At 42.8% G+C, this 14,074-nt stretch overlaps 1 protein-coding gene and 25 non-coding genes across 30 annotated transcripts in view; all 26 read left to right on the top strand.

The window, feature by feature from the left end:
• itpr3 (inositol 1,4,5-trisphosphate receptor, type 3) overlaps nucleotides 1-14,074 on the top strand; it is a 54,597-nt gene that overhangs the window by 23,141 nt on the left and 17,382 nt on the right. For all 5 annotated transcript variants that reach the window (XM_026368155.1, XM_026368154.1, XM_026368159.1 and 2 more), the window contains 8 exons: nucleotides 130-245; nucleotides 448-699; nucleotides 11,241-11,385; nucleotides 11,472-11,616; nucleotides 12,203-12,417; nucleotides 12,498-12,618; nucleotides 13,052-13,106; nucleotides 13,209-13,374. In XM_026368155.1, the coding sequence (XP_026223940.1) occupies nucleotides 130-245; nucleotides 448-699; nucleotides 11,241-11,385; nucleotides 11,472-11,616; nucleotides 12,203-12,417; nucleotides 12,498-12,618; nucleotides 13,052-13,106; nucleotides 13,209-13,374 (1,215 nt within the window). The remainder of the gene's footprint in view (nucleotides 1-129; nucleotides 246-447; nucleotides 700-11,240; nucleotides 11,386-11,471; nucleotides 11,617-12,202; nucleotides 12,418-12,497; nucleotides 12,619-13,051; nucleotides 13,107-13,208; nucleotides 13,375-14,074) is intronic.
• trnak-uuu lies at nucleotides 1,176-1,248 on the top strand. The gene has a single exon. It is a non-coding gene; the product is annotated as a tRNA-Lys (tRNA).
• trnak-uuu lies at nucleotides 1,512-1,584 on the top strand. Its single transcript has one exon. It is a non-coding gene; the product is annotated as a tRNA-Lys (tRNA).
• trnak-uuu lies at nucleotides 1,848-1,920 on the top strand. The gene has a single exon. It is a non-coding gene; the product is annotated as a tRNA-Lys (tRNA).
• Nucleotides 2,183-2,255, top strand: trnak-uuu. The gene has a single exon. It is a non-coding gene; the product is annotated as a tRNA-Lys (tRNA).
• Nucleotides 2,519-2,591, top strand: trnak-uuu. Its single transcript has one exon. It is a non-coding gene; the product is annotated as a tRNA-Lys (tRNA).
• Nucleotides 2,854-2,926, top strand: trnak-uuu. The gene has a single exon. It is a non-coding gene; the product is annotated as a tRNA-Lys (tRNA).
• On the top strand, nucleotides 3,184-3,256 carry trnak-uuu. Its single transcript has one exon. It is a non-coding gene; the product is annotated as a tRNA-Lys (tRNA).
• trnak-uuu lies at nucleotides 3,519-3,591 on the top strand. Its single transcript has one exon. It is a non-coding gene; the product is annotated as a tRNA-Lys (tRNA).
• On the top strand, nucleotides 3,854-3,926 carry trnak-uuu. The gene has a single exon. It is a non-coding gene; the product is annotated as a tRNA-Lys (tRNA).
• Nucleotides 4,189-4,261, top strand: trnak-uuu. The gene has a single exon. It is a non-coding gene; the product is annotated as a tRNA-Lys (tRNA).
• On the top strand, nucleotides 4,524-4,596 carry trnak-uuu. Its single transcript has one exon. It is a non-coding gene; the product is annotated as a tRNA-Lys (tRNA).
• On the top strand, nucleotides 4,859-4,931 carry trnak-uuu. Its single transcript has one exon. It is a non-coding gene; the product is annotated as a tRNA-Lys (tRNA).
• trnak-uuu lies at nucleotides 5,186-5,258 on the top strand. Its single transcript has one exon. It is a non-coding gene; the product is annotated as a tRNA-Lys (tRNA).
• Nucleotides 5,522-5,594, top strand: trnae-uuc. The gene has a single exon. It is a non-coding gene; the product is annotated as a tRNA-Glu (tRNA).
• trnak-uuu lies at nucleotides 5,857-5,929 on the top strand. The gene has a single exon. It is a non-coding gene; the product is annotated as a tRNA-Lys (tRNA).
• trnae-uuc lies at nucleotides 6,536-6,608 on the top strand. Its single transcript has one exon. It is a non-coding gene; the product is annotated as a tRNA-Glu (tRNA).
• trnak-uuu lies at nucleotides 6,872-6,944 on the top strand. The gene has a single exon. It is a non-coding gene; the product is annotated as a tRNA-Lys (tRNA).
• Nucleotides 7,208-7,281, top strand: trnak-uuu. The gene has a single exon. It is a non-coding gene; the product is annotated as a tRNA-Lys (tRNA).
• Nucleotides 7,724-7,796, top strand: trnak-uuu. The gene has a single exon. It is a non-coding gene; the product is annotated as a tRNA-Lys (tRNA).
• On the top strand, nucleotides 8,060-8,132 carry trnak-uuu. Its single transcript has one exon. It is a non-coding gene; the product is annotated as a tRNA-Lys (tRNA).
• trnak-uuu lies at nucleotides 8,395-8,467 on the top strand. The gene has a single exon. It is a non-coding gene; the product is annotated as a tRNA-Lys (tRNA).
• On the top strand, nucleotides 8,731-8,803 carry trnak-uuu. The gene has a single exon. It is a non-coding gene; the product is annotated as a tRNA-Lys (tRNA).
• Nucleotides 9,062-9,134, top strand: trnak-uuu. Its single transcript has one exon. It is a non-coding gene; the product is annotated as a tRNA-Lys (tRNA).
• trnak-uuu lies at nucleotides 9,397-9,469 on the top strand. The gene has a single exon. It is a non-coding gene; the product is annotated as a tRNA-Lys (tRNA).
• Nucleotides 10,597-10,669, top strand: trnae-uuc. Its single transcript has one exon. It is a non-coding gene; the product is annotated as a tRNA-Glu (tRNA).

Genomic DNA, 14,074 nt, shown 5'->3' with positions numbered 1-14,074 from the left:
TGCACTAAAAAAACACAGAGATAATAACTAAGATTTAGTAATTAAAATTAAGCAGGCGTGTTATGTCTTTTGGAGATACTGTATGTCACTAGCTTTCTTTGGTCATGGTGGTCTTGTCTCTTCCTTTAGGTGTGGCTAGTGTGGACTGACAAAAATAAGGAAAGACAGGAGAAGAGCATCAGACAACTGGCACAAGAGGCGAGACAAGGAAATGCTCATGATGAGAATGTCTTGACTTATTACAGGTAGACATACACAGTGGGTTCGTGAATTGGTGGCAGAACAAAGATCATGATCAAGTATTAATGTAAATAACAGTAGTAGTTTACAGACCTACCTGGGAAAACAGAAAATTGGTAAACCCCCCTCGAAACTGCTCTTGTAAAGTTTTAATTGCATTAAATTGTTCTGACTGTATTTTCTGACCATTTCTGTGGAAACTCTAAGGTACCAGCTGAAGCTCTTTGCCCGAATGTGTTTGGACCGTCAGTACCTGGCGATAGATGAGATCTCCAAACAACTAGATGTGGAGCTAATCTTTCTATGCATGATGGATGAAACGCTGCCCTTCGACCTTCGGGCCTCATTCTGTCGCCTCATGCTTCATGCCCACGTAGACCGAGACCCTCAGGAGCTTGTGACTCCCGTCAAGTTTGCACGGCTGTGGACAGAGATCCCCACCTCTATCACCATCAAAGAGTTGGTAGATTTTAATTTACTGCATTAACATATTATGGAAATTTTCTATAAACAAATGTTCCTAATTGTCACTTAGCAAAGTAATTAACCTTGCCTGGTAATCAGATGATAAGCTCATGGAGATGAATGAAAAGTAATAAAAGCTCTAGCATTAAGATTCACGAGTGTAAACTTGCTAAACATTAGTTAAAACACTTGCTCTACTACGGCATCTCAATATGTATCAGTCCACTCTTCATGCCATTCAGAACTAATTTATGTTAGATTTCCTTTTGCTGTTGCTGAATCTGTGTAAAATCCTCCATGCTGGATCTAGACATGCTGGATGTATCCTATATGAGAACTTAGAATTGAGCCCAACATTTGAATCTTTTACTAGAAGAATCTTGCTAGACTTATTTCAGAACACTTTTCTTATGTTGGTCCAGTAGCTACCAAGTGGTTCTCCATACCATCCAGTGGGCCTTTCTTTTGAAGCCTGGGTAGCTCAGTCGGTAGAGCATCAGACTTTTAATCTGAGGGTCCAGGGTTCAAGTCCCTGTTCAGGCGATTGCATCTTATAGTTGTTTGGGTGTCCCAACTCTGAGCTGCCAGAGACTTTCAAGATGAACCCATTTGTGAAAACACCACCATGCTAGACTTCCTTTGTCCCTGCTGCTGGATCTATCCTGTATGAGAACTTAGAATTGAGCCCAACATTTGAGTCTTTTACTAGATAAATCTTGCTAGACTTATTTCAGAACACTTTTCTTATGTTGGTCCAGTAGCTACCAAGTGGTTCTCCATACCATCCAGTGGGCCTTTCTTTTGAAGCCTGGGTAGCTCAGTCGGTAGAGCATCAGACTTTTAATCTGAGGGTCCAGGGTTCAAGTCCCTGTTCAGGCGATTGCTTCTTATAGTTGTGGCAGTGTTCCAACTCTGAGCTTTCAGACACTTTCAAGATGAACCCATTTGTGAAAACACCGCCATGCTAGACTTCCTTTGTCCCTGCTGCTTGATCTATCCTGTATGAGAACTTAGAATTGAGCCCAACATTTGAGTCTTTTACTAGATAAATCTTGCTAGACTTATTTCAGAACACTTTTCTTATGTTGGTCCAGTAGCTACCAAGTGGTTCTCCATACCATCCAGTGGGCCTTTCTTTTGAAGCCTGGGTAGCTCAGTCGGTAGAGCATCAGACTTTTAATCTGAGGGTCCAGGGTTCAAGTCCCTGTTCAGGCGATTGCATCTTATAGTTGTTTGGGTGTCCCAACTCTGAGCTGCCAGAGACTTTCAAGATGAACCCATTTGTGAATTATCACCATGCTAGACTTCCTTTGTCCCTGCTGCTGGATCTATCCTGTATGAGAACTTAGAATTGAGCCCAACATTTGAGTCTTTTACTAGATAAATCTTGCTAGACTTATTTCAGAACACTTTTCTTATGTTGGTCCAGTAGCTACCAAGTGGTTCTCCATACCATCCAGTGGGCCTTTCTTTTGAAGCCTGGGTAGCTCAGTCGGTAGAGCATCAGACTTTTAATCTGAGGGTCCAGGGTTCAAGTCCCTGTTCAGGCGATTGCTTCTTATAGTTGTGGCAGTGTTCCAACTCTGAGCTTTCAGAGACTTTAAAGATGAACCCATTTGTGAAAACAGCACCATGCTAGACTTCCTTTGTCCCTGCTGCTGGATCTATCCTGTATGAGAACTTAGAATTGAGCCCAACATTTGAGTCTTTTACTAGATAAATCTTGCTAGACTTATTTCAGAACACTTTTCTTATGTTGGTCCAGTAGCTACCAAGTGGTTCTCCATACCATCCAGTGGGCCTTTCTTTTGAAGCCTGGGTAGCTCAGTCGGTAGAGCATCAGACTTTTAATCTGAGGGTCCAGGGTTCAAGTCCCTGTTCAGGCGATTGCATCTTATAGTTGTGGCAGTGTCCCAACTCTGAGCTGCCAGAGACTTTCAAGATGAACCCATTTGTGAATTATCACCATGCTAGACTTCCTTTGTCCCTGCTGCTGGATCTATCCTGTATGAGAACTTAGAATTGAGCCCAACATTTGAGTCTTTTACTAGATAAATCTTGCTAGACTTATTTCAGAACACTTTTCTTATGTTGGTCCAGTAGCTACCAAGTGGTTCTCCATACCATCCAGTGGGCCTTTCTTTTGAAGCCTGGGTAGCTCAGTCGGTAGAGCATCAGACTTTTAATCTGAGGGTCCAGGGTTCAAGTCCCTGTTCAGGCGATTGCTTCTTATAGTTGTGGCAGTGTTCCAACTCTGAGCTTTCAGAGACTTTCAAGATGAACCCATTTGTGAAAACACCCATGCCTTCCTTTGTCCCTGCTGCTGGATCTATCCTGTATGAGAACTTAGAATTGAGCCCAACATTTGAGTCTTTTACTAGATAAATCTTGCTAGACTTATTTCAGAACACTTTTCTTATGTTGGTCCAGTAGCTACCAAGTGGTTCTCCATACCATCCAGTGGGCCTTTCTTTTGAAGCCTGGGTAGCTCAGTCGGTAGAGCATCAGACTTTTAATCTGAGGGTCCAGGGTTCAAGTCCCTGTTCAGGCGATTGCTTCTTATAGTTGTGGCAAGTGTTCCAACTCTGAGCTGCCAGAGACTTTCAAGATGAACCCATTTGTGAAAACACCCATGCTAGACTTCCTTTGTCCCTGCTGCTGGATCTATCCTGTATGAGAACTTAGAATTGAGCCCAACATTTGAGTCTTTTACTAGATAAATCTTGCTAGACTTATTTCAGAACACTTTTCTTATGTTGGTCCAGTAGCTACCAAGTGGTTCTCCATACCATCCAGTGGGCCTTTCTTTTGAAGCCTGGGTAGCTCAGTCGGTAGAGCATCAGACTTTTAATCTGAGGGTCCAGGGTTCAAGTCCCTGTTCAGGCGATTGCTTCTTATAGTTGTGGCAGTGTTCCAACTCTGAGCTTCAGAGACTTTCAAGATGAACCCATTTGTGAAAACACCGCCATGCTAGACTTCCTTTGTCCCTGCTGCTGGATCTATCCTGTATGAGAACTTAGAATTGAGCCCAACATTTGAGTCTTTTACTAGATAAATCTTGCTAGACTTATTTCAGAACACTTTTCTTATGTTGGTCCAGTAGCTACCAAGTGGTTCTCCATACCATCCAGTGGGCCTTTCTTTTGAAGCCTGGGTAGCTCAGTCGGTAGAGCATCAGACTTTTAATCTGAGGGTCCAGGGTTCAAGTCCCTGTTCAGGCGATTGCTTCTTATAGTTGTGGCAGTGTTCCAACTCTGAGCTGCCAGAGACTTTCAAGATGAACCCATTTGTGAAATACACCCATGCTAGACTTCCTTTGTCCCTGCTGCTGGATCTATCCTGTATGAGAACTTAGAATTGAGCCCAACATTTGAGTCTTTTACTAGATAAATCTTGCTAGACTTATTTCAGAACACTTTTCTTATGTTGGTCCAGTAGCTACCAAGTGGTTCTCCATACCATCCAGTGGGCCTTTCTTTTGAAGCCTGGGTAGCTCAGTCGGTAGAGCATCAGACTTTTAATCTGAGGGTCCAGGGTTCAAGTCCCTGTTCAGGCGATTGCTTCTTATAGTTGTGGCAGTGTTCCAACTCTGAGCTTTCAGACACTTTCAAGATGAACCCATTTGTGAAAACACGCCATGCTAGACTTCCTTTGTCCCTGCTGCTGGATCTATCCTGTATGAGAACTTAGAATTGAGCCCAACATTTGAGTCTTTTACTAGATAAATCTTGCTAGACTTATTTCAGAACACTTTTCTTATGTTGGTCCAGTAGCTACCAAGTGGTTCTCCATACCATCCAGTGGGCCTTTCTTTTGAAGCCTGGGTAGCTCAGTCGGTAGAGCATCAGACTTTTAATCTGAGGGTCCAGGGTTCAAGTCCCTGTTCAGGCGATTGCTTCTTATAGTTGTGGCAGTGTTCCAACTCTGAGCTGCCAGAGACTTTCAAGATGAACCCATTTGTGAATATCACCCATGCTAGACTTCCTTTGTCCCTGCTGCTGGATCTATCCTGTATGAGAACTTAGAATTGAGCCCAACATTTGAGTCTTTTACTAGATAAATCTTGCTAGACTTATTTCAGAACACTTTTCTTATGTTGGTCCAGTAGCTACCAAGTGGTTCTCCATACCATCCAGTGGGCCTTTCTTTTGAAGCCTGGGTAGCTCAGTCGGTAGAGCATCAGACTTTTAATCTGAGGGTCCAGGGTTCAAGTCCCTGTTCAGGCGATTGCTTCTTATAGTTGTGGCAGTGTTCCAACTCTGAGCTGCCAGAGACTTTCAAGATGAACCCATTTGTGAAAACACTGCCTTCCTTTGTCCCTGCTGCTGGATCTATCCTGTATGAGAACTTAGAATTGAGCCCAACATTTGAGTCTTTTACTAGATAAATCTTGCTAGACTTATTTCAGAACACTTTTCTTATGTTGGTCCAGTAGCTACCAAGTGGTTCTCCATACCATCCAGTGGGCCTTTCTTTTGAAGCCTGGGTAGCTCAGTCGGTAGAGCATCAGACTTTTAATCTGAGGGTCCAGGGTTCAAGTCCCTGTTCAGGCGATTGCTTCTTATAGTTGTGGCAGTGTTCCAACTCTGAGCTTTCAGACACTTTCAAGATGAACCCATTTGTGAAAACACCGCCATGCTAGACTTCCTTTGTCCCTGCTGCTGGATCTATCCTGTATGAGAACTTAGAATTGAGCCCAACATTTGAGTCTTTTACTAGATAAATCTTGCTAGACTTATTTCAGAACACTTTTCTTATGTTGGTCCAGTAGCTACCAAGTGGTTCTCCATACCATCCAGTGGGCCTTTCTTTTGAAGCCTGGGTAGCTCAGTCGGTAGAGCATCAGACTTTCAATGTGAGGGTCCAGGGTTCAAGTCCCTGTTCAGGCGATTGCTTCTTATAGTTGTGGCAGTGTTCCAACTCTGATCGGCCAGAGATTTTCAAGATGAACTCATTTGTGAATTATCACCATGCTAGACTTCCTTTGTCCCTGCTGCTGGATCTATCCTGTATGAGAACTTAGAATTGAGCCCAACATTTGAGTCTTTTACTAGATAAATCTTGCTAGACTTATTTCAGAACACTTTTCTTATGTTGGTCCAGTAGCTACCAAGTGGTTCTCCATACCATCCAGTGGGCCTTTCTTTTGAAGCCTGGGTAGCTCAGTCGGTAGAGCATCAGACTTTTAATCTGAGGGTCCAGGGTTCAAGTCCCTGTTCAGGCGATTGCTTCTTATAGTTGTGGCAGTGTTCCAACTCTGAGCTTTCAGACACTTTCAAGATGAACCCATTTGTGAAAACACCGCCATGCTAGACTTCCTTTGTCCCTGCTGCTGGATCTATCCTGTATGAGAACTTAGAATTGAGCCCAACATTTGAGTCTTTTACTAGATAAATCTTGCTAGACTTATTTCAGAACACTTTTCTTATGTTGGTCCAGTAGCTACCAAGTGGTTCTGCCTACCATCCAGTGGGCCTTTCTATTGAAGCCTGGGTAGCTCAGTCGGTAGAGACTGGTAAAGCATCAGACTTTCAATGTGAGGGTCCAGGGTTCAAGTCCCTGTTCAGGCGATTGCTTCTTATAGTTGTGGCAGTGTTCCAACTCTGAGCTTTCAGAGACTTTCAAGATGAACCCATTTGTGAAAACACCCCTGCTAGACTTCCTTTGTCCTGCTGCTGGATCTATCCTGTATGAGAACTTAGAATTGAGCCCAACATTTGAGTCTTTTACTAGATAAATCTTGCTAGACTTATTTCAGAACACTTTTCTTATGTTGGTCCAGTAGCTACCAAGTGGTTCTCCATACCATCCAGTGGGCCTTTCTTTTGAAGCCTGGGTAGCTCAGTCGGTAGAGCATCAGACTTTCAATGTGAGGGTCCAGGGTTCAAGTCCCTGTTCAGGCGATTGCTTCTTATAGTTGTGGCAGTGTTCCAACTCTGAGCTTTCAGACACTTTCAAGATGAACCCATTTGTGAAAACACCGCCATGCTAGACTTCCTTTGTCCCTGCTGCTGGATCTATCCTGTATGAGAACTTAGAATTGAGCCCAACATTTGAGTCTTTTACTAGATAAATCTTGCTAGACTTATTTCAGAACACTTTTCTTATGTTGGTCCAGTAGCTACCAAGTGGTTCTCCATACCATCCAGTGGGCCTTTCTTTTGAAGCCTGGGTAGCTCAGTCGGTAGAGCATCAGACTTTTAATCTGAGGGTCCAGGGTTCAAGTCCCTGTTCAGGCGATTGCTTCTTATAGTTGTGGCAGTGTTCCAACTCTGAGCTTTCAGACACTTTCAAGATGAACCCATTTGTGAAAACACCGCCATGCTAGACTTCCTTTGTCCCTGCTGCTGGATCTATCCTGTATGAGAACTTAGAATTGAGCCCAACATTTGAGTCTTTTACTAGATAAATCTTGCTAGACTTATTTCAGAACACTTTTCTTATGTTGGTCCAGTAGCTACCAAGTGGTTCTCCATACCATCCAGTGGGCCTTTCTTTTGAAGCCTGGGTAGCTCAGTCGGTAGAGCATCAGACTTTTAATCTGAGGGTCCAGGGTTCAAGTCCCTGTTTCAGGCGATTGCTCTTATAGTTGTGGCAGTGTTCCAACTCTGAGCTGCCAGAGACTTTCAAGATGAACCCACCATGCTAGACTTCCTTGGTGCTTGTTGCTGGATGTATCCTGCATGAGAACTTTGAATGGGCCCAACATTGAGTCTTTTACCAGAAGAATCTGCTAGACTTAGGCGATTTTCAGGCGATTGCATCTTATAGTGTTTGGGTGCTCCAACTCTGATCGGCCAGAGATTTTCAAGATGAACTCATTTGTGAATTATCGCCATGCTAGACTTCCTTTGTCCCTGCTGCTGCATCTATCCTGTATGAGAACTTAGAATTGAGCCCAACATTTGAGTCTTTTACTAGATAAATCTTGCTAGACTTATTTCAGAACACTTTTCTTATGTTGGTCCAGTAGCTACCAAGTGGTTCTCCATACCATCCAGTGGGCCTTTCTTTTGAAGCCTGGGTAGCTCAGTCGGTAGAGCATCAGACTTTTAATCTGAGGGTCCAGGGTTCAAGTCCCTGTTCAGGCGATTGCTTCTTATAGTTGTGGCAGTGTTCCAACTCTGAGCTGCCAGAGACTTTCAAGATGAACCCATTTGTGAAAACACCACCATGCTAGACTTCCTTTGTCCCTGCTGCTGGATCTATCCTGTATGAGAACTTAGAATTGAGCCCAACATTTGAGTCTTTTACTAGATAAATCTTGCTAGACTTATTTCAGAACACTTTTCTTATGTTGGTCCAGTAGCTACCAAGTGGTTCTCCATACCATCCAGTGGGCCTTTCTTTTGAAGCCTGGGTAGCTCAGTCGGTAGAGCATCAGACTTTTAATCTGAGGGTCCAGGGTTCAAGTCCCTGTTCAGGCGATTGCTTCTTATAGTTGTGGCAGTGTTCCAACTCTGAGCTGCCAGAGACTTTCAAGATGAACCCATTTGTGAATTATCACCATGCTAGACTTCCTTTGTCCCTGCTGCTGGATCTATCCTGTATGAGAACTTAGAATTGAGCCCAACATTTGAGTCTTTTACTAGATAAATCTTGCTAGACTTATTTCAGAACACTTTTCTTATGTTGGTCCAGTAGCTACCAAGTGGTTCTCCATACCATCCAGTGGGCCTTTCTTTTGAAGCCTGGGTAGCTCAGTCGGTAGAGCATCAGACTTTTAATCTGAGGGTCCAGGGTTCAAGTCCCTGTTCAGGCGATTGCTTCTTATAGTTGTGGCAGTGTTCCAACTCTGAGCTGCCAGAGACTTTCAAGATGAACCCATTTGTGAAAACACCACCATGCTAGACTTCCTTTGTCCCTGCTGCTGGATCTATCCTGTATGAGAACTTAGAATTGAGCCCAACATTTGAGTCTTTTACTAGATAAATCTTGCTAGACTTATTTCAGAACACTTTTCTTATGTTGGTCCAGTAGCTACCAAGTGGTTCTCCATACCATCCAGTGGGCCTTTCTTTTGAAGCCTGGGTAGCTCAGTCGGTAGAGCATCAGACTTTTAATCTGAGGGTCCAGGGTTCAAGTCCCTGTTCAGGCGATTGCTTCTTATAGTTGTGGCAGTGTTCCAACTCTGAGCTGCCAGAGACTTTCAAGATGAACCCATTTGTGAAAACACTGCTAGACTTCCTTTGTCCCTGCTGCTGGATCTATCCTGTATGAGAACTTAGAATTGAGCCCAACATTTGAGTCTTTTACTAGATAAATCTTGCTAGACTTATTTCAGAACACTTTTCTTATGTTGGTCCAGTAGCTACCAAGTGGTTCTCCATACCATCCAGTGGGCCTTTCTTTTGAAGCCTGGGTAGCTCAGTCGGTAGAGCATCAGACTTTTAATCTGAGGGTCCAGGGTTCAAGTCCCTGTTCAGGCGATTGCATCTTATAGTTGTTTGGGTGTCCCAACTCTGAGCTGCCAGAGACTTTCAAGATGAACCCATTTGTGAATTATCACCATGCTAGACTTCCTTTGTCCCTGCTGCTGGATCTATCCTGTATGAGAACTTAGAATTGAGCCCAACATTTGAGTCTTTTACTAGATAAATCTTGCTAGACTTATTTCAGAACACTTTTCTTATGTTGGTCCAGTAGCTACCAAGTGGTTCTCCATACCATCCAGTGGGCCTTTCTTTTGAAGCCTGGGTAGCTCAGTCGGTAGAGCATCAGACTTTTAATCTGAGGGTCCAGGGTTCAAGTCCCTGTTCAGGCGATTGCATCTTATAGTTGTTTGGGTATCCCAACTCTGAGCTGCCAGAGACTTTCAAGATGAACCCATTTGTGAATTATCACCATGCTAGACTTCCTTTGTCCCTGCTGCTGGATCTATCCTGTATGAGAACTTAGAATTGAGCCCAACATTTGAGTCTTTTACTAGATAAATCTTGCTAGACTTATTTCAGAACACTTTTCTTATGTTGGTCCAGTAGCTACCAAGTGGTTCTCCATACCATCCAGTGGGCCTTTCTTTTGAAGCCTGGGTAGCTCAGTCGGTAGAGACTGGTAAAGCATCAGACTTTCAATGTGAGGGTCCAGGGTTCAAGTCCCTGTTCAGGCGATTGCTTCTTATAGTTGTGGCAGTGTTCCAACTCTGAGCTGCCAGAGACTTTCAAGATGAACCCACCATGCTAGACTTCCTTGGTGCTTGTTGCTGGATGTATCCTGCATGAGAACTTTGAATTGGGCCCAACATTTGAGTCTTTTACCAGAAGAATCTTGCTAGACTTAGGCGATTTTCAGGCGATTGCATCTTATAGTTGTTTGGGTGCTCCAACTCTGATCGGCCAGAGATTTTCAAGATGAACTCATTTGTGAATTATCGCCATGCTAGACTTCCTTTGTCCCTGCTGCTGCATCTATCCTGTATGAGAACTTAGAATTGAGCCCAACATTTGAGTCTTTTACTAGATAAATCTTGCTAGACTTATTTCAGAACACTTTTCTTATGTTGGTCCAGTAGCTACCAAGTGGTTCTCCATACCATCCAGTGGGCCTTTCTTTTAAAGCCTGGGTAGCTCAGTCGGTAAAGCATCAGACTTTAATCTGAGGGTCCAGGGTTCAAGGCCCTGTTCAGGCGATTGCTTCTTATAGTTGTGGCAGTGTTCCAACTCTGAGCTGCCAGAGACTTTCAAGATGAACCCATTTGTGAAAACACCACCATGCTAGACTTCCTTTGTCCCTGCTGCTGGATCTATCCTGTATGAGAACTTAGAATTGAGCCCAACATTTGAGTCTTTTACTAGATAAATCTTGCTAGACTTATTTCAGAACACTTTTCTTATGTTGGTCCAGTAGCTACCAAGTGGTTCTCCATACCATCCAGTGGGCCTTTCTTTTGAAGCCTGGGTAGCTCAGTCGGTAGAGCATCAGACTTTCAATCTCAGGGTCCAGGGTTCAAGTCCCTGTTCAGGGGATTGCTTCTTATAGTTGTGGCAGTGTTCCAACTCTGAGCTGCCAGAGACTTTCAAGATGAACCCACCATGCTAGACTTCCTTGGTGCTTGTTGCTGGATCTATCCTGCATGAGAACTTTGAATTGGGCCCAACATTTGAGTCTTTTACCAGAAGAATCTTGCTAGACTTAGGCGATTTTCAGGCGATTGCATCTTATAGTTGTTTGGGTGCTCCAACTCTGATCGGCCAGAGATTTTCAAGATGAACTCATTTGTGAAAACACCACCATTCTAGACTTCCTTTGTCCATGTTGCTGGATCTGTCCTGTCTGAGAACTTAGAATTGAGTTTATGTTCATTAGTTCATCTGGGGAAACAAAATCTTTCTGCAGTAACTAATATTAGGTGTCATCGGATAACTCCAAAGCGCTGCACATATATGATTTCTTTTAACTTCAATAATTTATTTTAGTATATTTTATCATAATGATGCATCCTGATGATATTTGTCATTAAGTATGAGATGGCAATGACATCAAATTAATCCAGATTAAACATCTTTAAAGTTTTCATTTGTTATGTTTATCTCCAGTTATGACTCTAACATGGACGACAGCAGAGATAACAAAAAGAACCGATTCTCCAACACCATGGTATTCATGGAGGAATATCTCAACAATGTCCTGAATGATGATCTTCCATTCCATAATGAAGAGAAAAACAAACTCACGTATGAGGTCTGTCTTTCATTTTTGTCTTGCATATTTCAAAAATGTTCTTTTTTGTCCTGTGATCACATCTTTTGTTTCTACTTTTTCTCCAGGTGGTGAGTTTGGCCAGACATTTGATCTATTTTGGTTTCTACAGTTTTTTTGAGTTACTCAGACTAACTAGGACTTTGCTGGGTATCATTGACTGTAGACCACATCCTGGACAGACTGGGATTTTATTCCATGACGACGGATCAGGTGCTTTGCTGTGGTTATTCTGAATCTAGGCAATCAAAGACTGCTCTCTCTTGTTATTACAGTATTGACTTTAAAGACATAATTTCTTCTGCGTTTCATTCCCAATTGACAAATACTGTACTAAAAAGTTTCACTTCAGACTCTTAGTAGAAAACATTAATGCATTTTTTTAAGAGCTAAATGTGGCAGAGTCAGCTGAGAGAGGAGGATGGACCTGGTGGGTGCCTGTAGTCTGTGAGCGTAGTTCTGAAAGGCCTATGTCATTTTCAGATGACAGAAACAGGATGATATCTAAAGAATGAACTCTATGGGCCGATTGGCTTGACAAAGCAGGAAGAATTGTTATTGGTTAGAGACGGTAATGAAGAATTTAACAGACCAAAAAAGATGTGGGGAAATGAATCTATTTTCTTTATAACAAAGTCATTTATCATGGCCAACATGTTCACAGCAGCAAGACGGAGCCTCGTTACCCTCCTGAGCATCTCTAGTTTATCGTCCTATGGCCTTATAGCTGGTGGTTTTACTACTGCTGCTATAATTCTGTCATTATCTACAACATTGCTACCTTCTGCTGTGTCTTAAGGGAAGAACGTGAAGCGCTCCATCCATGGGATGGGTCAGATGATGTCCACCATGGTCCTCAACAGGAAGCAGTCCTTATTTGGAGGTCCAGGTGCCCGCGAGGCGGGGTTGGGGGCAGGACTTGTGCTTGACGGACAGAGAGGCAGTAAAGACAGTATCGACAAGATGGACCTGACAGTGATGGACACCAAGCTGAAGATACTGGAGATTTTACAGGTAACTGATTCATAGGAATAATAGAACAACACCGTGAGTAAGGAGAGGCTGGAACTGAACTTAACTCTACTCTTCACCAGTTCATCCTGAATGTGCGTCTGGACTACCGCCTCTCCTTCCTGCTGTCTGTATTTAAAAAGGAGTTTGTGGATGTTTATCCCATGGCTGATGCTGATGCCACCACAAATTTGGAGCATGCAGGTAAACACACTCAGACTTTAATTTAACTTACATGTAGAACAGTTGTTGCTATTGCTCTGCGTCTTACTGAGATTGAGATGTATAATTTCTATTTCTTCAATTGTTTTATATGAAGTCACAATATTTTTGTCAGTAACATTTCCGTAGTTGTACACAGATGTGACATTTAACATAGCACTTTCGAAGTTATTATGTGATTTAGCTCAACACACATCCTGCTGTGTTTGACAAACTGTGTGTTGGTATTCCTCCCAATGCTTCCAGATGTCTCAGTCAACATGAGAACAACAGGTAGAACCCAGAAACACATTTTGGAGTAATAATGCCATAAATGTAGAGTCTGTGGCTACGTGTTTTCTGTTAGCAGGTTATGTCTTCTTCTGCAGATTCAGCCCTTTTGATTATTGATCTCTATGTGTTTGTCCCTCCTCAGCCACCATCAACCTGCAGCACATTGGAGAGCAAGCAGAAGCCATGTTTGGTGTTGGGTATGTGATTCCATGTACAGATGCTCACATGTTCCTATATCACTGTCTGTATTCTTATTTTTAGTTCCTCCTAAGAGCCAGATGTTCTCTGTGTGTGTACAGTAAGGGGAACAGTATCCTGGAGGTGGATGATGAAGGTGGTCGTATGTTCCTGCGGGTGCTCATTCACCTCACCATGCACAACTACCCTCCTCTGGTATCTGGAGCCCTGCAGCTGCTCTTCAGACACTTCAGCCAAAGACAGGAAGTCCTGCACACCTTCAAACAGGTACAAGTGTTTTTCCTGTTGAAGCTGTTAAATGATCACCAGATAAATATAAGTAAAGTAGTAAGGCTGAGGCTACAGACCTATGACTAGACTTCACTAACAAAAACTTCTAATTAGTTGACTTTTTATTATTATGAGATGTTTCTTTCTATTGTGGGGAAGCATTTCATGTAAAGATTTTATTGATGATAGTTCACTTCTCCAAATGCAGCTAAACTCTGCAACACACACACGTTAACTAAACCTGCATGTTAACATCATTATTACAGGATGCACTCAGTCTGCAATGACTCATCTGTGTTCACTCAATAAGTAACTTCCTCATTGACGTTAGTTCGCTGTATAATCATTCACTACCAGTCAAACAAGGAAGTCATTTATACAGTAACACACCTGTGTTTGAAGACTTACAGTACTTGTGTTAAGGCAGGTGTCACTGCTATGAACTACTGGACTTCTGGCTTGGAAATCTCAGCTGGTACCGAGACATGTAATCAGAGGTCCAGTGTTCCAGTGCATGCTCATGTGTTTATTGTGTAATCTGTACTTGAAGGCAATTCCATAAATACCTTTTTATTAAATAATTGAACGCATCAGGAGGGTAACTGATATGGAACTCAAAATATTCCCAGTAAAGTTACAGTTCAGGATCCAGTTTATTTCATTAAATTCTGAATCTGCACATTGACTGTGGTTCTTT

This window comes from Anabas testudineus, chromosome 7 (assembly GCF_900324465.2).
Source record: "Anabas testudineus chromosome 7, fAnaTes1.2, whole genome shotgun sequence".
Taxonomy (NCBI): domain Eukaryota; kingdom Metazoa; phylum Chordata; class Actinopteri; order Anabantiformes; family Anabantidae; genus Anabas; species Anabas testudineus.
This window is presented reverse-complemented; position numbering and strand designations above follow the sequence as displayed.